This window comes from Heterocephalus glaber, unplaced genomic scaffold (genome assembly GCF_053883595.1).
Source record: "Heterocephalus glaber isolate CG9 unplaced genomic scaffold, H.glaber_assembly_v1.0 deba00001457, whole genome shotgun sequence".
Lineage (NCBI taxonomy): Eukaryota > Metazoa > Chordata > Mammalia > Rodentia > Bathyergidae > Heterocephalus > Heterocephalus glaber.
The window spans coordinates 25,793,998-25,819,819 of NW_028258305.1; the positions used below are offsets into that span (position 1 = coordinate 25,793,998).

General features: G+C 45.4%; 1 protein-coding gene across 7 annotated transcripts in view; it reads right to left on the reverse strand.

The window, feature by feature from the left end:
• Nucleotides 1–4,397: 4,397 nt before the first annotated feature.
• The window catches only part of Mta3 (metastasis associated 1 family member 3), a 224,026-nt gene continuing 202,601 nt past the window's right edge, over nucleotides 4,398–25,822 (reverse strand). For 4 of the 7 annotated variants that reach the window (XM_087215960.1, XM_087215959.1, XM_087215956.1 and 1 more), the window contains 4 exons: nucleotides 21,945–22,031; nucleotides 19,146–19,292; nucleotides 8,053–8,168; nucleotides 4,398–7,672 (listed from right to left, as the gene is read on the reverse strand). In XM_087215960.1, the coding sequence (XP_087072086.1) occupies nucleotides 8,092–8,168; nucleotides 19,146–19,292; nucleotides 21,945–22,031 (311 nt within the window). In that variant the 3' untranslated portion in view covers nucleotides 4,398–7,672; nucleotides 8,053–8,091. 7 annotated transcript variants of the gene reach the window in all.

Here is a 25,822-nt window from a genome sequence, read left to right on the forward strand (position 1 = left end):
TCCCCCTTCCCTGAACACTCACACAGGGCTAAGAAAGACTCCAGAATCTTCTCTCAGGTCCCTGACCCAAGCAGCCCATGGACTTTCCCAGCCTGAGCCCCCTTCTCCCCGTCTTCCTCTCTCCCTCCATCTTCACCTCTGTGCTGGGGTCCTCAGGAGAGGCCTGGCTTCCCTGCCCCCTCACTTTCTCCCACCATCTGCCTTCTGGGCACAATGCTGGGTGTGGAGTCGGTTCTGGGCCTGATGGGAAACAGTGTGGCCCTCTTTACCTTCTGCTTCCCCGCAGGGCCAGGGACATGCATCAGTGTTCCTGGTGAGCCTGGTCATGGCTGGTTTTCTCTTGATCATCAACTTGCCCCCTCGTGTGAACGAGCACTTCCCTGTGAGACCTGACACTTTGGGTCCACTGCCTGTGACACCAGCCTGTTCACAATTTCCCCCAGTTGCTCAGCTGGCTTCAGGCCAGTGTGCTCAGCAGCTTCCTGAAGGTGTTGCGCTGAGCTGGACCTCGGTGGGGGCAGCTCACTCAGGGCTGGGTTAATCTTGATTGCCAACTTTACTGGATAAGAGATCTGTAGAGAGGTGGTTAGGTCATAAGGCCGCTAACCTCATTAGTAGGTTATCTTGTCGAAGTGTTCATAACTGAATGGACCAGTTAAGTGTTCATAACTGAGGTGGGCCCAGGTGAAAGGAAGTGGGCCACTGAAGGTGTGAGTTTGAAGGGTGTAACTTTTCTCAGGCCCTTCCTTACTCATGCTGCTTCCTGGGTGCCATGAGGTGACCAGCTTTCCTTTGCCACATCCTTCTGCCTTGATGTTTTTGCTTAACCACAGGCCTAAAGCAGCAGACCACGGACTGGAACACTTAAAACTGTGAGCCAGAATAAGCCTTTCTTCCTTTAAGCTGTTTATGTCTGGTACTTTGTCACAGTGACAGAAGGCTGACGCAAGAGAATCTACTCCCCAGCACTGATTCCAGTCCCTCAAGTCTGTAACAGGAAGGGCATGAAACCTCAGACTCACTCCACTGGTACCAGGCACTGCACATGCTGCAGAGGTGACTGCCACTGGCCCCTCTTGGTCATCATGAGCATCAGGCTCACCACCTAGTCCCTGGCCAGCCAGATGGGCAGTCCACAGAGGGCTGTGTGCATGCTGGCCATGCTGGTGACCGTCTGTGCCATCTGCTTCCTGCCCAGCACTGTCTTGGCATGTTCCATGGCCATCTTCTGGCTGTACACCTGGGGACCCTGCTTATGGCTCTCCCATAGCTCCCTGACCTCTAGCTATCCCAGGATGATCCTGGGCCCCGAGCATGTTGTGCTGCTTTTCCGGCCCTATTCCGTCCACCAGAGCCAGGCCTGCTGGGCCTCAGGAGGAGCTGCAGGGCCCAGTAAGCAGCAGAGCTCTACCTGATCTGTGTGCCATGGACTGCAAAGGAGATGCCTTCCAGGACTGAGGGGATTCTTCAGGGGGCAGTGCCACAGGGGTAAGGACTGGTCAGCCCTGGCCTGGAGGTCACTCGCTGGACTGTTGCCAGCACAGAGTACCTCGGCCAGCTGGACACATCTGGAGGCCAGGAGCCAGGTGAGGCAGGCAGGAGCCAGGTGGGTGGCCGGGCATTTTCAAAAGTGATTCCAAGTTGCAGGCTGTAAGGGAGGCAATCTGAAAACCCAGGTGCATTTGTCTGGTCAAGCATCTTCGATGGACACCCTACTGCATCAACAGTGCATTCACTGAACAGTACTACTTTTTAAAAACAGCTTTTCAAGAAATGATAGGTTGGGCTGGGGATTTAGCTCAGTGGTTCCGCTGCCTGCCTCACAAGCGCAAGGTCCCGAGTTTGATCCCTGGTACCAAAAAAAAAAAAAAGAAGTGATAGGTTATCATTTACATAAAATTTAATACACAAACATGTTCTGTATTGGTTATGGATTCATACATATGCATTAGTAGTATAATGGGTTAGAGTGGTAAACCAAGAGGTGGCAATGGGAGGGTTACACAGGTGACTACTACCTTATGTGAAATTATCTTTGTGGAAAAAGAGCTAAGAGTAACCTCTGGATGTACTTAGCATTGCTGAGTGGAGAATAAAGGGGTTGGTGTGATGAAGAAAACCACAGCTCCAAACGCTCTGGCTGCTCAGACAGGGTGGCTAAGAGGAGCATGGCTTTGGCAATTAGAAGTCATTACAGACTTTATTGGCAGCAATTTCAGGGAGTGGCTTGGTGAGGGACAGAGCAGGGGCCAGAGAGCACTAGAATGGGTTGAGGAATTAATGAGTTTGCAGAAATGGAGACAACTCTTTCTCCTTTCAATAAACTTGTCAGTAAAGGGAGGTAAGGTGAAGGTAAGTGCGCGGGGCAGAGGTTTTGGTGGTTCAGCTGTTCTACTGTTTCTTGGATTGAATGGGAAGACTGGAATGTAGCTGGAGAAGGGAAAGGAGGTGACTATTGTGGAAAGTGAGAATGAGATGACCAAGGCATCTTACTAAGCATCTCACCCATACTAATTTTCTTAGACCTGGGAGGTAGATACTATTATTATCCCATTTTACAGATGAGAACACTGAGGCACAGAAGTTGAATGACTTGCCCAAGGTCACACAGCTAGTAAGTGGCACGCCAACCTGAGTCAGGACACTCTACTGCAAGGCTCAAAAGGGGTGGGGGATGGATCCAGCCCAAGGGTGGCAGGAGGATCTGTCCTCAAGAAGTGGAAGGACACATCCTCAGCTGGGGGAAAGGCACTGCTGCAGCAGGTCTTGGGGTAGAGAGGAAGAAGGTTGCCAGGTTCTTAGGAGGGTTGACTCTCAGCAGGTGAAGGTTTAGAGAGGAACGCATGATTGGAACAGCTGGTTCTGGAAGTAAAACAAGTTCCCAAAGAAAAACCTACAAAAGGACCACTAAGCCAGGAGCCAAAAGGGGCCTGGAGAGTTAAGCACCCACAGCTCTGCTGATTATAAGCAGATTCCCTATAGGAATCCCACTGCCCAGGTGCAGACAGGAGAGAAGCAGCTCTCTAGGAAGCCTGACCATAAAAACACAGGCATGGAACTCAGGGCTGGGGGTTGGGGGGTGCAACACTGAGCTGCAGAAAAGCCTTCAGAAAGAGGGAGGCACTATCAGGTCTCAGGAGAAGACACAGCCCATAGCAGTTCTTCCAAAGGGGCTACGGTGTCCACCTTTAGGGACCTCAGCTTCTAGAAAACCTTCCCTGACCATGGTTCATCTGTACCTTCTCCTCAATCCCAGACTCCTACACATCCCAACACCACTTAATTACATTTTTTCATCTCCAGCAACCTTCACGTGTGATGGTTAATCTTCATTGTCAACTTGATTGGCTTGAGAGAGGCCTAGTTTAGTAAAGCACACTTCTGGGTATGCCAGAGTGGGTTCTAGGCGGGTGACCTTGCTAATCATTTCTAGCCCTTGGCCCCTTCCTCTCTGGCTCCTTCCCTTTTACTCTGCTTCCTGGGTGCCATGAGCCAAGCAGCTTTCCTTTGCCATGCCCATTCACCACAAGGCACCAAAATAAAGCTCTCCTCCTCAGAGCTGTATGTCAGATATTTTGTCCCAGAAAAGGGAGGCGACTAATATAATGTGTGGTATGTCTTGCTTCTCCATGGGAATTTGTTGTTGTTGTTGTTGTTTTTAAGGAGGAAAGGTTTATTTGGCTCACAGTTTGTAAAGGTTTCAGTCCATAATTGGCAGGCTCCAAGGCAGGGTGGCATGGCAGACAAGCATCCCAGAGGAGAAACAGTTCATGGAAAGCAGAAGGTAGTAAAGCAAGCAAGGGTCCATGGTAACTCTTGAAACTCAGTGTCTCCTTTTTGGTTTTTGTTTTTAACTCTCACAAAGCCCAGCAAACAAGTGTCATACATGGGATAGAGGGGTCTCAGGCAAGCCACACTTCATCTTCTCCTGCTGTCCTAGTACAGCAACTGAGGCAGAGCCCACAAAAATAGTGTGACAGAGCCGCCCTGAGTGGGGCACAGAGGCCCTCTGCACCAGCCCCGAGCTCCCTGTGTGTGTCTCCAGGACCTAGCCTCAGTGGTGGTTAATGGGGAAAGCTCTGCCTGTTGCTCCCCTTACTGCCAGGCTTAGGACGCACAAGGTCAAAGGTCATCTATTAGGTGACCTGACCTGCTGACCCTCTGTATGCTCAGGCCATGTTGTGAGACAGAGGAAGATGCAGTCCCTGGAGAAAGGCTGTAGAGTCCCCGAGTGGCTGGGGACATGGACTAACTGGCCTGGCCTGGCCTGTTACCTCCCCTTTCCCTGGGGTTGAGGAGGGGGACAGAGCATGGAGGCAAGGGGTTCCTGGGGTGTGCAGGTTCAGAGCCTCCTGGCCAAGCTACCGTTTCAGCAAAGGACAGCCTAAAACCAGGCAGAATTTCCAGAAATTTATTGGAAACACAATACAAACTGATTAGTAGACAGCATTTTGTACAGACAGACGGTCCACACCGAGACCATGCTGGAATGCGCTGGCCTAGGGAAGCACTCTGGGCACTGAGGCGTGCTGGGGACAGTGACCTCAGGCCAGGAAAACCAGAGGTGCACAAGAGAGGGACAGAAGGGCACAAAAAAACCAGGACATGGCTTTCCTGAGGGGAAATGGACAACTGTGAAGAATAAAGGTTCCCCCCTCCCTCCCAAAAGCACTTTCCTTTCTACGAAACCCCAAGGGGGCCACAGACAGGGCACAGGGTGAATCAAGGCCAGGCCTTGGGTGCCCTCCGCACCACCTCTGCACCCCTGCCCTGCTGTTTCGTGCTGGTGCTGACCCTGAAGGTGGCTGTCCAGGCCCATGGGCCATGTATCATCTAAGAAGGCAAGAGGAAGAGAGAGGCTCTTTCTCCCTCTCTGCTCTCTGCCTGGGGGTGTTCCTGACAGGGACTGCGCCCCTTTATGGCTCCAGTTCCTACCAGATGGGCCTCTGTGGTGGTGGCCTTGGCCCCTGGGCTCTGGTAACACAGCCACCTCACTCTGTCCAGGTGGCCTCAGGGTGGTGGCAGCTTCCTGTTATTCCCCACCTCCACATTGCCTCAGCTCCCGTTTCAGCTCTTGTTCTGTGTCAAACAAATCTCAGGATTAAAACTGCTCTGTTTTAAATACATACAGTGGTTCCTGCTTTCTGGTTGGGCCCGAGTTGTGGACAAGGTAGAGCTGTGAGAGGTTCTAGCAATAACCTGTCTGTCATTCTCTTTTGCACAGAGGACATCAGAGGTGGCAATGACTGAAGGACGGAGGAGATGTTGCAGAGCTTGTGTCCTCGCACAGGAAGCCCGGACCCAAGGCACACCTGACACGGGCCGTGCAGGACTGGGCGCGTCCACTCACACTCACTGAACCACGGTGTCCCTCAGTTCCCTCCCTCGTGGCCCCTCCACTGACACAAACCACAGCACATCGTGGCTCCAGAAAGGGCATGACTAACAGGAAAGTCCTCAGCAGCAAGTGCTCAGATGGGCAAAGGCAAAGGACAGGGGCTCCTTAGCATCTGCCTGACATTCCCTGCAGAGTTCCACTGCAAGGCTGGGAGCTTTCCAGAGACAAAACAAGAGGATGAAATCTCCGGCCACATCATCTTCTCAGGGGATGGGTCTGCAGAGCCAAGAGCTTGTACTAACAAGGTAAGGGATGGCCTTGCTGGCACATGTGGCTCAAAACGAGCTGTATGTTTCCCAAAGCTAACCATGAATAAGGGCAGGAGTGAGTCCCTGGTCCTCCTCTGGCCTGGCCTGGCCTGACTCCAGGCCTCCTGGGCCTGGGTGAAAGACTTCCCTCAGCAGGGAGAGGGAATGGAGCCAGCAGCATGTGGTCATGGAGAAGCAGCTAATTGTTTCTATGCTCAGCAGTCACTGAGTGATGGGAGTCAGGAGAGGAGAGTGGAAGGGTGAGCAATCACCTCCCCTTTTATATCCACAGCCATAGTAAGTACAGGGCAGGAGCACAGACAGGCACAGACCAGGCACTGACTCCTCTTTTTCTTTCAAGAATAAACACCCCCCAGGCCAGCTTCCTCCTCTTCTGGGGTCTTTGTTGAAGGAATCTCTTTGTGGAAACCTGGAGAAGTACCTGCCACCTCTACCTGTCTCTCACAGGGCACCTCTGACACAGTTCCCACCCTCAGGGCCCTGGAGCCAAGAACAGGACAGCTCTGAGAGACAAAAGTGGTGAGAACACCCCCTGGCTCATCAACTGCACAGAAGACTAAGATGAGAAGCCACTCATCAGGTGAGCCAAGGTGACTACAAAACAGAAAGGACCAGGCAGCCTGAACCCAGAGAACTGTCCTCAGATGTCACACATCTCATTCTCAGCTGGGCTAAGCCAGCCTCGGGCGACATTAGCATCATTTCTATGCTCTCTCACTATTCCTGGGAGGAGGAGTCGATACAACCGTGGCCACTCTGCCCTGCAACAGCCCACTTGGGGCACCTCACAGTGGCCATCCAGCCGCTGCCTGAGAAGGTGGGGGGAGTCAGACTGCAGTCGTCTTTCACAGGCTGAGATCCTGTGCCCAGCAGCCTGTCCCTGCCAACAGAGAGGGAAGTGGCCAGGCTCATTCTGTTCAGGGAGCTAACTGGGAACTGAGTTATTCTGACACCTGCAGCTCTGTGTGGTGGCAGCAGAGTGACCAGCTGGAATGCCACCAAGGGGTGGCACCAGGGCAGGCAGGAGGAGCCCATACCACTAAAACAGGGGGGCTCCTGGGCCTAGGCACATGTGCTCACAGAAATACAGGGCCAGAGGAGTGGGGGCCATGGGGCTTTGCAAGCTCACGTCCACAATCTTGGTTCTCTCTCCAGCCCTGGTGACACCAACAGTCTATCTGCTTAAAATAAACTGGTGATTTGCAACCTGCTGTAGGCCCTGCCTGGCTATGGTTCTGCTTCAGCTGGTTTGTCTGGAAGGAAACAGGGCAGTAAGCAAATGGCTTTGTCACAGTGACATGCGTGCCTGGCACATTTAACAGCTGCTCTCCTCAGAGCTCGTGGGGGACCAAGCGGAGCTGAGCAGGACACCACCTCTCTCCAGTGGCGGAGATGCTAAAAAGGGCCCAAAGGCTGCCAGGCAGTCCTTCCCTTCTGTCACAGCCAGATAACCTGCCTGAGGAGGGGCAGAGTGGAGTGCAGGACACACACAGCAGGGGAGGAGCAACACTTCCCTGGGGAGGGGGGGAGCCTATTGGGGAAAAAGCTGAGACAGTAACAGTGGAGACAGGGAACACCAACAACTGCATAAACACTGGCATGTTTCTTAAGAAGCATCCATCAGATGGATGTCATGTCCTCCTGTACATAATTACACAGCATGAAAGAGCGGGTGATGCATGCAGGCTGCCATTCCAGGGTGTGGGGCCCTGAAGAGCAGTGAGGGGTGGCATGGCTCCCTCCTCCCCTTGGTGCTCAGGCAGCTCGGCTCTGGGACAGCGAGTTCTCTGAGGAGGAAGCTCAGCGCCACTGGTCCACGCGTGGAGGCGCATATGCGGAAGGTGCACTCCTACAGGTCCTTCCCTGCCCATCAGGGCATGAGGAGGTCCCCACTGACGGGGCTGCCTCCTTCCCAGGCACAGCTGTGGACATCAGCAGGACAGCAGCGAGTCTCGACGGTAGGGCAGAACAGGGGTAGCTCAGTCTGACACACAGCACGTGAGTTCTGGCAAAGGGAGAGAGGAGGTGACAGTTAAAGGAGGAGTTCTGAAGGTGGAAGACAAGAGGGTGGACAGGAGGAGCCCTCCCACCAACACGACAGGCTTCAGGGACAGGAGGCCAGGCACTCATTCAAATCAAAGCTCATGATGGCGTGTAAAGCTGGACCAAAGGGCAAGCTCACACAGGTCAAGAAAATAACTGAGTGACACTGAAGAGCCCTAAAAGCCGGGTTTGGGGTGGGTAGGGGCATGGCTGCTGGCCAGGCACTACAGCATGCCAGGCAAGCTTCCGGGCTTAGCAGCAGACCTCCTGGAACTTCCTGCCTGAGATGAAGCGATGGGCAGCGTGACTGGCTGGGAGAGGCAGGACCATGATTAAAATCACCTCCAAGAAGGCACTCGTGGGGTACGAGCACTCTTTTTGTCACAGAGGAGTGAACTTCAATCCCCACAGTGTCACAGCGCTAGTCACCGTTCCTGTGTTCCTCCGCTTCCTCCAAGCTTTCAAGAGAAATGAGTCAACAAAAGCAGCCATGGCCTGCAAACCACGTCACCATCATCACGGGTTGCTCAGCAGTCGCGAGACCCTTCTCTGGGTTATTTGGAAGGGAGCTGGGAAGGAGGGGATGTTTGCTAAGGTAGGATAAGATGCTCAGACATTCTCTCCCACTGTGCACCTGCAGCCAGGAGAGGACCCGGGGACGCTCACCTGCACAACCTTGTACCATCCTGAGGAAGGGCTGCAGGACAGAGCAGAGCTGTGCCTTCACTTCATGAGCCTTGCTGGAACAGGGAAGGCACATGTACACAGCTTGGCATTAGGTGTGGGCTCAGTAAGTATGTGTTAAAGACTCAAATTCAGTTTGGGAATCCATACACCTTTGCTTAATTGATCCTTCTGTGGTTTATATAATTGGCTTATTTAACCTTTACCAGAGCCTTGAGAGGATCAGAAAGGTTAGGAACTTGCTCAAAGTCACAGTGAGTTAGCTGAGGAGTCAGGATTTGAACCTAGATCTTAATTCAGATCAAGTTCTTCCTTGTATACCAAGCTTCTCATTTTCCATCTGGCAGCCCAGTAAGAGCATACTATCCATACTGTCCTCGCCAGCGTCTATGCTAAAAGTTATGTGTGTGACAGCATCACTCAGCTCCTCACCCTGTCTCTCTGGGGAGAGGGAGTTCTCTGTCATACATTTGTCCAAATCCCTGTAGAATTAAACTGAATGCTAGAAGAACTAGTTGTAATAGATTCTCAAGTTTCTGACCTACCATGGTAAATTTATGCTAACATTTATGCTAAATTCATGGCTCCAGTTTCAAAAGCAACTCAATTCCAGGCAGCTCAGGATCTGATGTCTGGATTCACATCTGCCTTCTCCACACTGGCCGTGGTTTAAGGTGAATATGCACTTCTTTGCACCCCAGCTGAAGAATTCCAGTGCTTACCACCTGTCCTTGTAAAGCTATCACTTCTCTCTCCCTGCTCAGAGCTTCCCCAGCCCTACTTCATTACCTTGAAGCAAAGAACAAGATCCACCCATGGCATCCTACACACAGAGGCCCTCAGCAAGGGCCCCAAGAAAAGGTCTACATGGATTCCTAGTCTCCTCCTGCACCACCATGTAACCCAAATCATTTACCTTTTTGTTTATTCTTAAATGCATTCACCTACATTTGCCACTATTATATGTACTAACCTAATTCACAAGCATTTATTTTGGTTTGTTTTCATTTGTTTGTTGGCAAAATGTTTCCTATTAGTTTGAACGCCCAGAAGTACTCGAAATCCATGGACTTTGAGATTCTGCAACCTAATCAACTAATGCAATGAAAGCAACTTCTTAAAGTTTCCAGCTGTTGGCTTCAGAGTTTCTTGCCTTCCCTTCTGAAACTCAGGGAAGAAACCGCCTGCAGAATTTGAGGCTGGAAAGCAGATAAGGAGGGATAACAGATTATATACTTAAGAAATTGAGACTGGAGAGTGGCCATATGGAAAGTCAAGAGCCCAATTTGTCCAAAGAATCTTCAAAGGACTCAGGTGAGGACAGCGGGTACCTCTGAAAGTGGGGAAGGGGAACTGAAGCAGAACAGATGAGTTAAAAGGCTGAGGAGCAGTCCCAGAGCCCTCCTGACTCCAAACCCCAGTCTGGATGTTTATTCTCCAAAGGGGACAAAACTGAGGGTCCCAGGACACCAGGCATCAAGTACATTTGAGGGCAAGACTGTCAGTTCCCAAAGAGAGGGACCAAGTGACTATCTGCCTGCTGAATGGGCGCTCCCAGAAAGCAGGTAGCCAAACCTAACCCTTCTGGAGATGAGACAGGAAGAAATGTCTCTGGGGAATCTGAGCAGCCTGTAAGAATACAGTTAAAGAACTGGCACTTGGGGCTACCCAATCACCAACCCACTCTGGTCACTCTACTGTGAACTGCACCACATACAGGCTCCAGCACAGAGCTTTCAATCTGATTGTCACCCTCCTACTCTTAAACATTATTACAGAACAAAAGTCACCAGGAAAAAACCCTTTAACACAAATAAATGTTTAAGATCAAAACCAATAAACAGAAGAATATAAACTGGACTATTCTTGGGGAAGAAAACTTTTTTATTTATTTTTTAGGTAGGGGGATCAAACTCGGGTCCTTGCGCTTACAAGGCAGGCAGCAGAACCACTGAGCTAAATCCCCGGCCCTGAAGAAAACTTTTTAAAAACCTATCATATCCTCAGAAAAGGACTAAAGGGACATTATCCATGAAACATAAACAATGTTTTTTGTTGTTGTTGTTTTGTTTTCTTAGTGGAGGTAACTAAAGGGGAAAGAATCCATAGAAAAACTGAGGAATTCTGCTTCTTAGAATGGTAGGCTAATTTATATTGGACTAAGCCTCCAGCCAGTAAACTCTGTGCAAAATACAAAAAAACAACAGCTTGGAGGTAGTGGAGATCAACTAAAATCAGACAAACCTTGCAAAGGCTCTGCCTCTAGAACAAAGTGAGACTGGGCGAGAGCCACTCTACGCTGGCTTTCTCTGTGAGCACTCTAAGCAGTGCAGGATCAGCATGGGCAAGAGCTGTGGTCTAACTGGGCTGAGGAACTTGTCTCAAAATAAAAAAGAGGCTAGGGATGTAGGTAGCTCAATTTCCAGTACCAAAAACAAAAACTGAGTTTGGGACTCAGTTTTACATTCATCGCTTTTTGTATTCATTTATATGTATAATTGCTGACAAAAATAAATATTTGGTTGAGGAGGAAAGTGCACAAATTATAACTCAGATGTTTCTTAGCTTAAAGAGTGCTCAGTCATTTGGAAAGGAAACCAGGAAACGGGAAGAAAATAATGAGCAGGGCTGAAAAGCTTAAAATGAGCCCAATTGGGATTTCTAAATTAACTAGACTGTAGGAACACCCCATCTCCACTGCCCGGGGCACTGCAGAGTCCGAAGGCTTTCTCTCATTTCTTTGTTGGAACCCAGAAAATCAGTGGGGGTGAGGGAACCTAAAATGACTGGGTTGGAGTTGGTCTTTGCTTCCTGGGGCATCAAGATCCAATGTTAGAATCCCAGTGGCTTCCTCAGACATTCACACCTGTGCTTTTTTTTTTTGGTACTGGGGCTCGAACTCAGGACCTTGCACTTTTCAGGCAGGTGGTGGAACCACTGAGCTAAATCCCTGGGCCCACACCTGTGCTTTTGATGGCAGAGTCAGACCTCTTCTAGATAAACCCTCTTCTCAGGAACCTAATCTCACTCTGTTGTTTTCTTGTTTCCTTTCCCGAACATCTAAGCTTTTCCCCAAAACTTGAGACCCAGCTCTCCAGTCAGAGGTTCCCTGTCCTCCAAGGAGGTCACCCTCTATGTCACTGAGATGAGGAACAGAAAGACAGGTTGGGCCGGGGATTTAGCTCAGTGGTTCTGCCGCCTGCCTCACAAGCAAAAGGATCTGAGTTTGATCCCCAGTACAAAAAAAAAAAAGAAAAAAGAAAGACAGGTTGGTTAAAAATAAATGATCCCTATAGGTAATCAGCAACACTTACTGGGAGGCCAGTGCTGGCTCTTACAGCTGAGAATTTGAGTCCAGGACCTTCAGATATGGCTGAGAGGGTCTCAAGTCTAGACCTCTTTGGGTCTCCTAACTAGTATTTCCCTCAGGGACAAGACAGAAGTGCTCTCTGGGAGAAACTGTGGTATCAGTAGATCCAGGAATGGTCCCAAGGGTGGTCAATGTAGCATCTTTCCAGAATATTCCAAAATACCACGTTGTTAACTAATCATGCTTGATTTACTTGGTCTGTCTTCTTCTATAGTTCCTGCCCCTGTGGCTTCGAGGCTGAGAGAACACCCAAGGCCCTCAGACAATGCTTCAGCCACCCTGAAACCCACTTGATGTATCAAGTACTCTGCTGTACTGCTTCACATCCAATAAACCCTGTGGCCATAATGGTCCTTCAGAAAATAGGTTGATTTTTTTTTTTAAACCTCAAAGATTTAAAAAAATATAGTTAACCAGGTCACAACATACGATGAGACCACAAGTGAGTCTAGAGACACTTGATATTCTTCCATAAACAACATTTTAGAACATTAAAAAAAAAAAAAAAACACCCCATAGTCTTTTGAAATGGCATGAAATTGTTGACAGAAGGCAGCCTGGGCCTAAGCCTGCCTGGGAGTGCTGTCAGCTGTCCCTGGCAGTCTATTTTTATTGGGTTTGTGAAGACAGCAGACATGTTCCCAGAGCTCGATCACTGTACAGCGGCCCTCACCGCCCATTTCCCAGGGCTGGCATGCCAACAGTTGGAATTGTTGAATCACTCATTTCAGAAACAAGTCATCAAAAGGACAGTCTTCACACCCCAGATCATAATATTATCCTTACAGAGGCATCCACAGTGGATACCCTCTTCATGGGAGAGTTAGAAAACGGTATTATTCAATGCACAAGATAAGTAAGAAAAATCAGCAGTGTGCACATATGTCCCAGGGGAAAAAAGCCAGAGGAGAGTGGATTAAAAGGGGCTTTATTATACAATTCATCTCTTCTCCTGGCCCAGAAGCCCTGACTCTGTCCTGCTGAAAACTCACCTCTCTTCCGGGACTGTGGCTTTGGCTTCCCTGACATACTGAGTCTGGACCCAATACCCCAGGATAAGAGCCGTGCCATCCTGGAAAAGGTCAGAGGTACATCCAGCCAATGCTCCCTTGGTCTGTGTCCCCCCAAGCACACGTTTTCGACTGAACCACAGCAGGCAATGACTTGGTCCCAGTGTGGGAGGGTGGAAGATCTATAGGCTGACTGGGTGGGGGGCACTTGGGCGGGTGGGGTGTCTTCTTATTCTTAGGGGGTCAGGAGAGGATGAGAGTGCTGTTTAGCCCACCTCCCCTTCTCTCTGGAATTTTTCCTGATTCAGCCTTCACTCTAAAAAATACTGTGCTGTCTTAAGATTATGACGCTCTGGCCCTCTCCTGCCAGGCTTCTAATTACAAAGCCTACAAGAAACTAAATAAGTCTTTTCTTTTTTGTTGTTATTCTTTGAGACAGACTCAAGCTATATAGTTTAGGCTGACCTTGAACTCACTATGTAGCCCAGGCTGGACGCAAACTCAATGTGATCCTGCCTCAGCCTCTTGAGTGCTGGGATTACACGCATGTGCCACCATGCCGGGCAGTAAACCTTTTCTATAACCTAATTTCCTGTCTTCGATCCCCCTCAGAATTATTTAATCATGGGTAATTTCTCTTTATAGCTACTGGCCTCTTCTAAAGTGCACTGGAATATACTCATTTACCTTCAAGCAAATCCATGAGTCTTTTTGTTTTTTTTAACGGTCTTGCTGTATTGGTCAAGCTGGCCTTGAACTTTCTGGCTCAAAGGATCCACCTGCCTCAACCTCCCAAGTAGCTGGAACTGTAAGAAGGTGCCACCAAGCACAGCACTAAAAGTCATTTTTTCAGACTCATATTTTAAGTGAAAAATATAGTTATAAAAAAAAGTACTGATATTTTGTTTGTATAAAATTTACATGATTTTGACATCTTACCGATTTTCCAAAAACTTTTCATAGCAGCTATTGAAATGCAAGATAGAATCCTAAGACTTAATGAACACTATGACTATGCTGGAAAAGCATACAATTTGATTCAAACACGTTTCACTTTAAGGTGATCCTGTGACTTTTCTTTCCTTTTTCCCTAACACCAGTGTAGGGTGTTTTCCTCTCCCTAACACCAGTGCAGCTCCTAAGCCCCAACTTCAGGGAAAGGAATGATGGCACAGGGAGAATGAAGCAGGAAATGGGAAGAAAGGGATTCTTTTGGACAGTGTTGGCTTATATGTCACAGTCTGAGCAAAGAAAAACTCTACTATATTTCTCTACACATTTGCAAACATATACCCGTCTCTTATACACAGAAAACAGAAACATCTACCATACTGATGCTGCTCTCAACACACAAACCTAGGTCCTTACTGATCTGGAAGAAAACACTAGATTTGGAGTTAAATTCTATTACTGCTACTTGCTAGCAGTGTGACTCGAGGAAATTTTTTAACTTCTTTGCGCTCTGATGTTTTTCATTACTAAAATGCAGGTTTGGGGGCCAGGGATTTAGCTCAGTGGCACCACGCCTGCCTCTCAAGTGCAAGGTTCTGAGTTCGATCCCTAGTACCAAAAAAAAAAAAAAAGAAATGCAAGTTTGGGCCAGGCATGGTGGCCCATGCCTATAATCCCAGCATGTGGGAGGATGAGGCAGGAGGATTGCTATGAGTTTGAGAGCAGCCTGGGCTACACAGTGAGTTCAAGGCCAGCCTGAACTACATACTGAGACTGTCTCAAAAAAAAAAAGTGCAGGGTTTTTTTTGGTACCGGAGTTCGAACTCGGGTCCTCGTGCTTGCACAGCAGGCGGTGAAACCACTGAGCTAAATCCCCAGCCCAAAAGTGCAGGTTTTAATATCTATGTCATAAAGTATTTGGAAGATGAAATGATATAAAATACGCAGAAAATTTTAATTATTAGAACAATTCTGTAAGGCAAATGCAATCTGCACTTTACAGATTTACAAAGGAGAAAACAGGTGCAAAGAAACCAAATGATCTGCCCAAGGTCACACAGGAAGCAATCAGAGAAGGCAACAACTGACACCATCTGACTGCAAACACTCAGGTGCCTGCCCTCTGCCCTCACAGCACAGGCAATTCCATCCCCCCTGGACCCTCTCCCCTGCTCTCTCACACATGGACAGGTTTTCCCTGTATGGCTCTTCTCCCGATGCCGGTGGGGCCTTCCCTACTTACAGTCCTGGACTAACTGAGTTGACTGGATGTGGCAGATACTGTACTCAATTTCCAACAATATGTATGTCATCAAAGCGTGTGTGTGTCAGAAATGAAGGAGACAGGAAATGCCCATAACAGCATGTAGCACACTGCTGGACCAAGGCCTGAGGGAAAAGACAGAGTGTCTGCTGTCCCATAAGGTACTGTATGCATCTATCATTCTGAGCTTCATTCTTACTATCATTCGTGACACCTTGCACTGAGGCTCCTCCTGTGTACAGACTTCACTATCACCCTCAGAATTTAAGTTCCATTACGTTGGCCAGAGTCAGAGTGGCACAGTGCCCTGGGATTAGCTTCACAGAGCACATGGAAGGCTGACTCCCTGACCCCAATCCACAGCAGGGCCTCTAAAGGGCCTTCACCAGGGCCACATAAAGATAGTAACTAGCCAGGTGGAGTGGTGCACAGCTGTAATCTCAGCACTCTGAGAGGCTGAGGCAGGAGGTCTGCAAGTTAAGAGTCCAGCCTGGGTAACGTGGTCCCTTAGTGAGATCCTGTCTCAAAAGAAAAATTTTTAAAAGGGCCAGAGATGTAGCTCAGTTCAAAGGCCCTGGATTCCACTCTTCCTACCACCATAAAAAAAGAAAAGAAAAGAAAAAAAGACAGTGACTTTCAGGAAGGCAATAAGAAGTTGTCCATCATCTTTAAAAATGCCAGGCAAGGGCCAGGGATTTAGCTCAGTGGTGCCACTGCCTGCCTTGCAAGCGCAAGGTCTGGAGTTTGACCCCTGGTACCGAGAAAAAAAAAAAAGCCAAGCAAAATCCTTTCTGCTAGCAGAGATCAAGAGACTGACCATCACCAAGAACTCAAAATGCAAAGGTGGAAGATGAGTGGAGGAGGCAAGCCATCAAGCAGGAAATCTCAGCCCTGAAGCTGAGAGACCTAAACATTTCAGTAGAAACTGGTTTTGTTTCCAGTTAAATTAGTTCCGTCCATCAATGTCCTGTTTGGTGTGCCAGTTGGCTCCCCGTTATGCCAGAAGGTGGTGCTAGAGAGCCTGCAGGACAGAAGCAGCAGGAACGGACTGGTTTCTTCCTGTGCCTGTCACTGACACCCTAAGTAGCAGCGCCAGTGTGTCCCTGAAGCTGCTTCCTCACACCTCCTGAGGATGCCTGAATTGCTTCTCAGAGGTTGGGTTCTGGCTCCTGGGGCCCCCTTGAGCATCTATGTTGTGATAACCCCCACTTCCTTGTGCTCTCTCAACCCAAAGAATAGTGGCTGTTTCTTGTCCCTGCCATGTTCCCTGTTCATCTATGCTGTCTTCCAATATCTGCCATATTGATTTCTTATATTAAATTAACTATTAAAATAATTTATGCAATTTCTGCTTTTCTGGTAGAACCTAACATAGCATACTCAAGAGCTGAAACTTCATCTATAACAGCAGTGAATAGCACAGATTCTGGGCTGGGCATGGTGGTGCATGCCTGTAATCCTAGCACTTTGTAGGTTGAGGCAGGAGGATTATGAGTACAAGGCCAGCCTGGGTTACATACTGAGTTCAAGGCCAGCTGAACTGCACAGCAAAACCCTGTCTCAAAAAAAGGGTGCCGACTCTGAAACTAGTCACAAGTAAGTAGGAATCCCAGTTCATCTACAAGGAGTGATCAAAATACATGATGAATGGTAAATGCTTAAATTTTAAAAATTTATTATAATAGCCGGGGATTCAGTGGTTCCACCACCTGCCTTGCAATCGCAAGGTCCTGAGTTTGATCCCCAGTATATAAAAAAAAATTATTACAATAAAATACACATTACCATTAACCCCCCTCAAAATACTTCCGCACACTGATCCCATTGTTTTTGGCACTTCTGAAGGAATTCTGGAAGTCCTCTTTCATATGTTTATGAGGTGTGATCAAAAAAAACAGTGAATGTTGCTGTCAAGTGCCACCCAACAGCAAGGCAGGCTTGTAAAAACACGAAAGTATGTCCTCATCCACCTTATTCATTGCATCTTGAGCCATGTGACTTCTGGTTCTTCTCCAAAGTCAAAATGTCCATGAAAGGTAAACAAATCAATTCAGGACATGAGAGCAGCCATGACAATACAACTGAAGACAGGTGGTTGAGCAGTATTTTGAGGGGGATTAATGGCTATGTCTCTATGTAATACATAAAAAAATTCAATATTCATCATATTTTTCTATCATACAGCATATAGTCATACCTACTAAGAATGGAAATTTTATTTGTTTGTTTTTGGTACTGGGGATCAAACTTGGGTCCTTGCACTTGCGTGGCAGGCGGTGAAACCAATGAGCTAAATCCCCGGCCCAAGGATGGAAATTTTAACTCACCTCTCTAGGTCTCATTTCCTTAATCACTTTCCTTTATACAATTAATAAAATCTAGTGGCCTACTCAGTACCAGGCACTGGGCTAGGCACAGAGGTATAATAGTGTGCAAAAGAAATTCCCTGACCTCCCAGGACTTCTGTCATGTGAATTAAAGGAGGCAACACAGGCAAGGAAGTGAGCACAGTGCAGGGCACACTGTCCTCAGCCTTCCTTTCCTTTTGGAGATGGTAGAGCAAAGACAAATGGACCTTGGATAAACAAGGGTATTAGTAGCTAGGTCTCTTCAGAAAATGAGACCAGAGGTTGTTCCCTAGCAGGTCAATGTCACACCAAGGATTCTTCTTGAGTGCTCTGTCCAGTCTTCCTGCTCAGAGCAGAGAAGCAATGCCCTTGTGGCAGCAGTCATTCAGAGGGAAATGGGACAAACTGGCCCTAGAGAGGGAACACTACAAGGTGGCATTGTAAAGAAATTCTGAGGAGACCAGTACCCATGCTACTGGGCACCAGGTGCTGATGGACAACAAAAGCTTCAATGCATGGCTGGGACTGGGGGTCCAGAACGGCACAGAGGGGAAGAGGAAGACATTAGAAGGCTGTCACTCCAACATCAGTCACAACAGACTTTGTAAATATGTAAGAGATCCCAATCTATGCTTTCTGCAGCTGGACTGTACACCAGAGAGGCAGTAAGAGGAAAAGAAAGATTCCAGGTTCTATTTAAGCTTGAACCAAGTGAAAGCTGGAAAGAAATCTAATCTCTACATGTTGACATAATTGTTCCTTGGGCTTCTATTGTCCAAATCAAGCATTTTGGCACGGACGGCCAATGTTCTTATTAGTATGAAGGTGTTTCTGTAAGACTGCTGTGTGGCCAAATTCTCAAAAGCTGTATGTATCTACAGCACACTACATACTCCCCATTTTTTTTACTCATTTTGACATGATTATGACTATCAAAAGTCATACTGAAGGAAAGCAACCATGGGAAATTATTATTAGAAGGTCTATTCCACAACATTGCCCTAGGGCCTTGTTATAAGCAATTTACTATCGCTGAAGGAATTTAGAGTTCCATAAGGCATGAAAAGCCTGAAGAGTTTTATTCATAAATAAATGTCAACACTTAAAGAATAAAGACAGTTTCAAAACTCCAAGACTATTGAAATGAACAATTTATACTGCCTGGATGATTTATTACAGTGGTTTATAGTCCAAATGGTAAGATAATTCAATTCCACCTGAAGAGTCATTATGTGGACAAGCCTAAGAAAAGTACTCTGGGTGAGAGGTAATATTTCTTGGTGTTTCAATTTCAAACAAATTATTATTTCTGTATTTAGTACATCACCCTGGCAATTCCTTTCATGATTTGTAGCACTCTTCGGCAATTAAAAATTTTATAAGGTTAAGGAAATAGGGTACAAATGCCAAATTCAAAATGATCCACAGAAAACTGAAGAACCCCCAGAGAGCACTGATGTCTGAGACATAAGGCAAAATAATCCTTTCTGCGCAAGAAAACTTCAAATGAGCTGTGAGTGTGCATCACAGCAAGAACATTATTACCCAGCAGAAGCAACCTGCTAAACAGACTCCTAACAGATGTGAGCAAAAGGTTCCTCCTAGGAAATGGAGAAATTTCACTTGGCACAATGTCTTCAATATGGTACATGGCAGTTTTCCCTGTTAATCCCCTTAACACACATTCACATCAATCATGGAGAATCTGTAATACAGTCTTGGACTTGGAGGATGACTGGCCCAGGCAGGTAAGGGCAGAAGGGCCCTGGCCAATCAGAACAGCTTCTGGTATTCCTGAGCTTACATACCATCCAGGCCATTGTGATGACTGTAGTTTCTTTTCCCCAGAATGCTCAGAGATGCGTGATTCGGGGTGGTTAGCATCCGCTTGGTAGCTGGGGTTTGCAGGGTTGGTGCAGATCGAATTACATTAGGTTTCTTCGAAGGATGGATCTCTGACAGGAGGGAAAAAGGTTTCTCAACTCACAGCAAGGTATTATATTCTCTATGCATTCACACTGGCTGATGGCACACATCTTATTTCTTAATGAGCTGAGAGTCAGGTCCTCATGAGCCAGCCACAGACTTGCATAATGAAGTAGCTCCAAGTGGTGTTGCCATGGCTTTGCTTATCAAGTAATCGGTTTTCCCCCTGCTGGTCAGAGCCTCAGGTTGTGAATACAAATACAGAAAAAAGCCACTTCAGAAGGTCACTTAAGATGTGAGATTTACTAAGGGGATAAAGCATCTGACGCTTCAAGGTATTAGAAATTAAATGACTATCTGAAGAGGTGACCTCAGAAAAAACACCTCTGCTCTGTCCTGCCCAGAACATGGAGCATGTCTGGTGTGTGAGCTTTTAGAAAAGTAGGACTCCTCCTCTGGCTCTGCCACCAGGGTGTGGGACCAGGGTCAATCACTCCCAGCCCAGATTTTTTGATAATATATAAAATCTGAAACCAAAGTCCAAATCAATAGTCAAATAATAGGTGGAATGCTTTGACCAAAGTCATGTTTTTTTAAAATGGGAAATGTAGGTGGTGTCTGTGCTTAAGTATATATTGTTGTGAGCCACACAGCCCAGAACTATGACTTTTTGTAGATGGACAGATTGCAATACTGTAGGACTTTGATATAAGGACCACAGTATGTTACCAATACCTTTTCTCCAAAGCTAAGCCTGCTTGACAACTATGTGCAAAGCCACTCTGTCTCACCTCTCACCCAAGGTGAGGGCCAACACAGCCTGATTTACTGAAATTTAGGAAGAGTCATTTGAATTGTTAGAATTTCTACATCTTGGTCAAAATCTTGCACTTGTCAAAATCTAGGAATGGCTTAATACTACTCCCCAAATAGTGGTTTTTTTTTTTCAACTTGGCATTGAAAGTTTGGCAGTCTCATTTTTCTTTACAACTTCCATACCCTATACTCCATCCAGACCAGACAATTTACTTCCCTGAATTTTCAGGTCTTTAGACTTACTGAAGCCTTTGTCCATCTAGTTTTCTTGGCTTCCTGAGTAACATCAAAGATGGAACTATGAGCTTCTGAGTACAGGGACACATTGATGAGGACCAGATAATTTACCAAGTTCAAGGAGCTCCACTCTGATTTTTAAAAGTATGGATGTCTAAATTCTGAATACTTCATAACTATAACTCTTTCTGACAGAACAATAAGGTTAATGCAACTCTGAGTATATATTTCACTTTTACGAAGACAGTGAAAGAGAAGTATTAGAAGCACAAAAACATGCCATTCTTGCTTCTAGTGTATGGTGACCCACTTGTTTTATACACTATTCATCTTAAAGCTTTTAAAAGTTCTTAACAATATTTTAATATTCCTATTTTAAAGTATTCCTAATTGTGATCTTTCTTTCTTTTTTTCCCCCTAATTGTGATATTTCCACATGTGAATGGAACCATAATCTTTGGAGATTTCTCAGTTAGATGGCGTAATAAAAACCAAGAAGCAATACAAATGCTTCCCTTTCAAAGTAAACCTTAATTGTCTCACTGAAAGTGTAATTTTGAGGGGTGGGGGTATGAGGGATCAAATCCGGTGCCTTGCACATGGTAGGTAAGTGCTTTACCACTGTGCTATACACCCAGCTGTTCAGTATTTTGAAAATGTAGGCTAAAGATCAATTTGATTTTTTTTTAAAAGAAGAATGTAAAGCCTGATGTGGTGGTGCACATCTGTAATCCCAGCACTCAGGGTGCTGAAGGATCACCATGAGTTTAAGGCCACCCTGGGTTACAGAGTGAGTTTAAGGCCAGTCTGAATTACAGAGCAAGACTCTGTCTCAAAAAACAAAACAAAGGCCAGGGATTTAGTTTAATGGCACCGTTCCTGCCTGGCAAGCAATCTGGGGTACCAAAAACAAAACAAAGAAAGTAAAGCAATCCTCTATCTAAAGGAAGGAGTGAGGTAAATTAGAGATAAAGTGGTACCTCGATACTCATTGTTAATTGGTTCTGAGAGGCACAATAAATACTAAAAGCAACCAGTACCAAACAAGCTTTTGGCTGGAAAGGGTAGTGAGTCACAAGACAATCAACACCAATATTTCTAACTTGCAGGTTGAGTACCAAACAAAGGATGAGTTTCAGAACAAATTTTTGCATCAAAATATGTCAAGTACCAAATTTGATGAGTTTCAAAGCAGTCAAGTACCAAGATATGACAGTATAAAGAACTAAATAAAAATATTAAGAATACTTACCCTATAAATAACTGAATTTATTCCCCTTTTTTGCTTAATCTATTGCCATGAAAATAATTTTTACGCTATTATGTTTTGCAAAAAGTAAACATATATCAGGCTGGGGATTTAGCTCAGTGGTTTTGCCACCTGCTGCGCAAGTACAAGGACCTGAGTTCAGTCCCCGGTACCAAAAAAAGAAAGAAGAAAAAGAAAAAGTAAACATATATCCATAATTCTGTGCTGGTAATAAAGTTTCTAAGCCAAAATAAACTATACATACATATTAAATTCCACCCATTTGAAAGGCTTGAATTTAGTTTAGATATACATTTAAAATGGCTGAGTGTAACACGTAGAAATTATTTTTTCTTTTCCTCCATTAGAAAATACCCACCTAAATACCCAATGATATATGCCAAAGGCTTCCTAGTGCTTTTGCCTTTCAGTGGACTTCCAGATAGATCAGCATGTCTGTCTGCATCTGAGGAGAGAAAGAAACACGGAGACAACCAATGAGGCGGGTTTCTCTACCTATATCACCCACACTGCAGAAATAAAAGGTGCAAGTGGAAAACAGTGTAAAATATCTACTATACTCCTGCATGATTTCCTTGTGGGTTTAGGAAAACTGTTTCTAGTTCTGGATCTCAATATTGAATGATGGATTTACATGAGAACACTCACTTGAAAGCCCTGTGTGAATGCTGCTAATACACATCACCCACACACCTTAGTGTGTGCCCACCTGAAAAGTGATAGAAATATGCTTCTGTTCTAGCCATTCCCATGGTATAGTAGGAAAACACCCATAGTACAAAGTGAACCAGTCCTAACATATAACTACTCTGGTTTGAAATGACAGCTGACAGAGGCAACACAGTCAGCCATCCCTTAGATGGGGTGGGTTCCTTAATGCCAACTCTTCACTTATCCTGCCAAAACAATTCTATTAGATAAGACCCTGGCAAGATTAAGAAGATGGCCATTTGTTTTCCTGTTGTTTTTGGCACCGGAAATCAAACTCAGGACCTTGTGCTTGCCAGGCAGGCACAGTGCCACTGAGCTACATCCACAGCCCCTATGGCCATTTGGTTTTATCACAGGTTCTCTACCCATCCTATCCTGCTATGACGTCATTTGTGCTGAGATGTTAAAAGGTTACCTGTACGCAGAGTATTTCATCTGTCAGAATAAGATACTGTGAGGATGGATATTAGCTCATACAAGTTTTCATCATACACCTCATTCCCTATCATGACATTTTAGATGAATAAAAAGCATATAACAGTGTTTTAAATTAACTGTCACTAGGAAGAGTAGATGTGAAACATGCATGTCTCTCATACCGAAAGTTGATATAAAAAGTTGGAAGACAAAAAACAAAATGTGCATTGAAACTTTTTAAAAAATTGAGATATTATCATAAAGCTTAACAGAGTAGCTTTAGTTTATATTATCCTATGTTTATGCCTTTTCCTCATCTTCAGATATTTGACAAGAATGTCATACAGATTTTCTGATTCCATTAGAGAATTTTCCCTTTTGCGAGTTCACTTTTCTAGGAATACATAAGGAACTATCCTTTGACATCCTTAAGAATTCTTTGCATTAGTGTTAAAATGTTAAAATGTGCAAAAATGTGCAATTCAATCTGGAACCTCAAATAATTTAAAGTAAAAATTTATTTGTCATAAGCTCCACCCCTTTCTCCAGGGAAACGTTTTCCTAGAAACTATAAACAGGTGTGAAAATAGCACTTTAAAAAAAACACTAAAATTAGCACATACTGCAGAGCGCCTCAAAGATCAGGAATCTGAGTATGTACCCCAAGCACTAGGGAATTATCATGTAACCACTAACAATTATAAATGATCCAACTGCTTTTCCTCCTATTCAGTTGATTCTTTTAGGGAAAAAAATAAATTATGAAGCTATGAAGCTTTTCACCTGTTGTTGAGTAACGTAAAGATACAGGGAGAAATATCAAAAAACATATTTTGGAGGTATAATCTAATAAACATCAGGAAGTGCCCCTAACCCTGCAAGGACCAAACATTAATACTACATAATTCCTTCCTAGCATCACTACATCACTGAAAATTCAGGTTATTTGGGAAAAGGAGAAAACATTCTTCTGTATTAATAAAAGTTTGAATCACATTGGTTATTTCCTCAGTTATGTTGGACAAAGTGAACTGCTTTGTTATTAGTAATAAGACTAACTTAGCTCTTTATTCCAGTCTATAAGGCCCAAAGGACAGCTAGCTGTCAATACGGCTGCAACTGAGGGACACTGATGTATACTATCACTTTGACAAGAATCAACAGATCCATCAAAGGGATCATTGACACAATAACCAAAGATATTTCATTTTAAAATATATTAATTTGCTTTTCTCATTAAATTAGTAGGATTAATGATATGATGTTCCAAGTGAAAATTTATTTTTTATTTATTTTTTGGTACTGGGGATCGAACTCAGGTCCTTGCTCTTGCAAGGCAGGTGACAGAACCACTTAGCTAAATCTCCGGCCCCAAGTGAAAATTTATATTACAGGGTTCCTCTGATAGAGATCAAAGCTCTTCACAAGGATCCATACTTCACTAATTCTATAAAGTAGTTGGTAGCAAGAATTATCAGTCTCAATTATAAAGAAATCAGAGTGAAAGGTGCTAAGATGACCTAGTCAGTTGAACACAAGAAAAATGGCAGCTACAGTATTTAGTAGGAAGAAACCATTCCACCCCTAGGGAATGAGCATGAATAGGGTTAGTGCCCAGTGGAGTAATCCTGGTCCTACTCAAGATCAAACTTGGTGCTATCTATCAGTCAATCCTTCCTTCTAAATTACTCACCCATTTCTACTTAAACGGAAAGGCATTAAAAGTGCACAGATGAGAAAGCAACCTAAGAAATGCCCCCAAACCAAGGAGTCTACCCAGAGGTGGAAAACACCTGGATCTCAAGTCACTTGACTGGGCACATGATTCTTTAGCTTCCTACAGAATGATCTGCTGCTTCCTTGAGATAAACATGGAAGAACACTGTCACTTTTATTGCAATAATGGCCATTTTTCTGCAATGTTTTGAAAACACTGGGGTAATGGAAGTGAGACAGAAAAGCCGCAATTATAAAAACTCAGTTAAAATTCACAAAAACATCTACATCAGCTTTCAATATCCCTGTCAAAATAAAACCATTGGTAGGATTAGTTTATAGAACTGTAAAGTTATTATTATTATTTTGGTACTGGGGATTGATGTAAAGTTATTATTATTATTTTTTTGGTACCGGGGATCAAACTCAGGTCCTTGCGCTTGCACAGCAGGCGGTGAAACCACTGAGCTAAATCCCCGGTCCTAAAGTTATTTTTTAACACGACACAAAACCCAGGTATTACAAAACAATTTTCTGGGGCCAGGGATTTAGCTCAGTGGTTCTGCTGCCTGCCTCACAAGCGTAAAAGACCCGAGTTCAATCCCCGGTACTCCCCCAAAAATAAATAAATAAAAATTTAAAAAATAAAATAAAACAATTTTTTGTTCTGCTTTGTTTTTTGAGGCAGGGTCTCCCTTTGTAGTTCAGGCTGGCCCTGAACTATGTAGCCCAGGCTGGCTTCAAACTCAAAGCAATCCTCCTGCCTCAACCTCCCAAGTGCTGGGATTACAGGCATGCACCACCACACCCAGCTTTTTTTTTTTTTTTCAGGTGCTTTTGCTAAGCAGTTCAGGCTGGACTTGAAGTCACTATGCAGCCCAGGCTAGCCTTGAACTTGTGGCAACTTGCCTGCCTTAGACTCCCAAGTGCTAAGATTTCAGGCGTGTGCCACCACACATGGCAAAACAATTTTTACAAATAATGCTCTTTAGAAGTTTTAGCAAATGTAAACAAAATCAAAAACAAAATGTAGACGTTTGCATCACATATATGATGGAGCTAACGTTGTTAAAATATGTGAATTTCCCACGTGAAGACTTCTAATAGAAAACAGATCATGGGGCTGGGGATTTAGCTCAGTAGTTCCACTGCCTGCCTCACAAGCGCAAGGTCCCGAGTTCAATCCCCGGTACCTTCACCCCCCAAAAAGAAAATAGATAATGGGCATAAAACAGCTGATAGAAAAGGAAATGTAAATGGCTTTCAAAGATATGGAAAGGTTATGTCATTAGAAACGTGAAATGCAGGGCCGGGGATGTAGCTCAGTGGACCCATGCCTGCCTGGCCAGCACTGGGTCCTGAGTTCGATCCCTGGGGTAGGCAAGGGTGGAA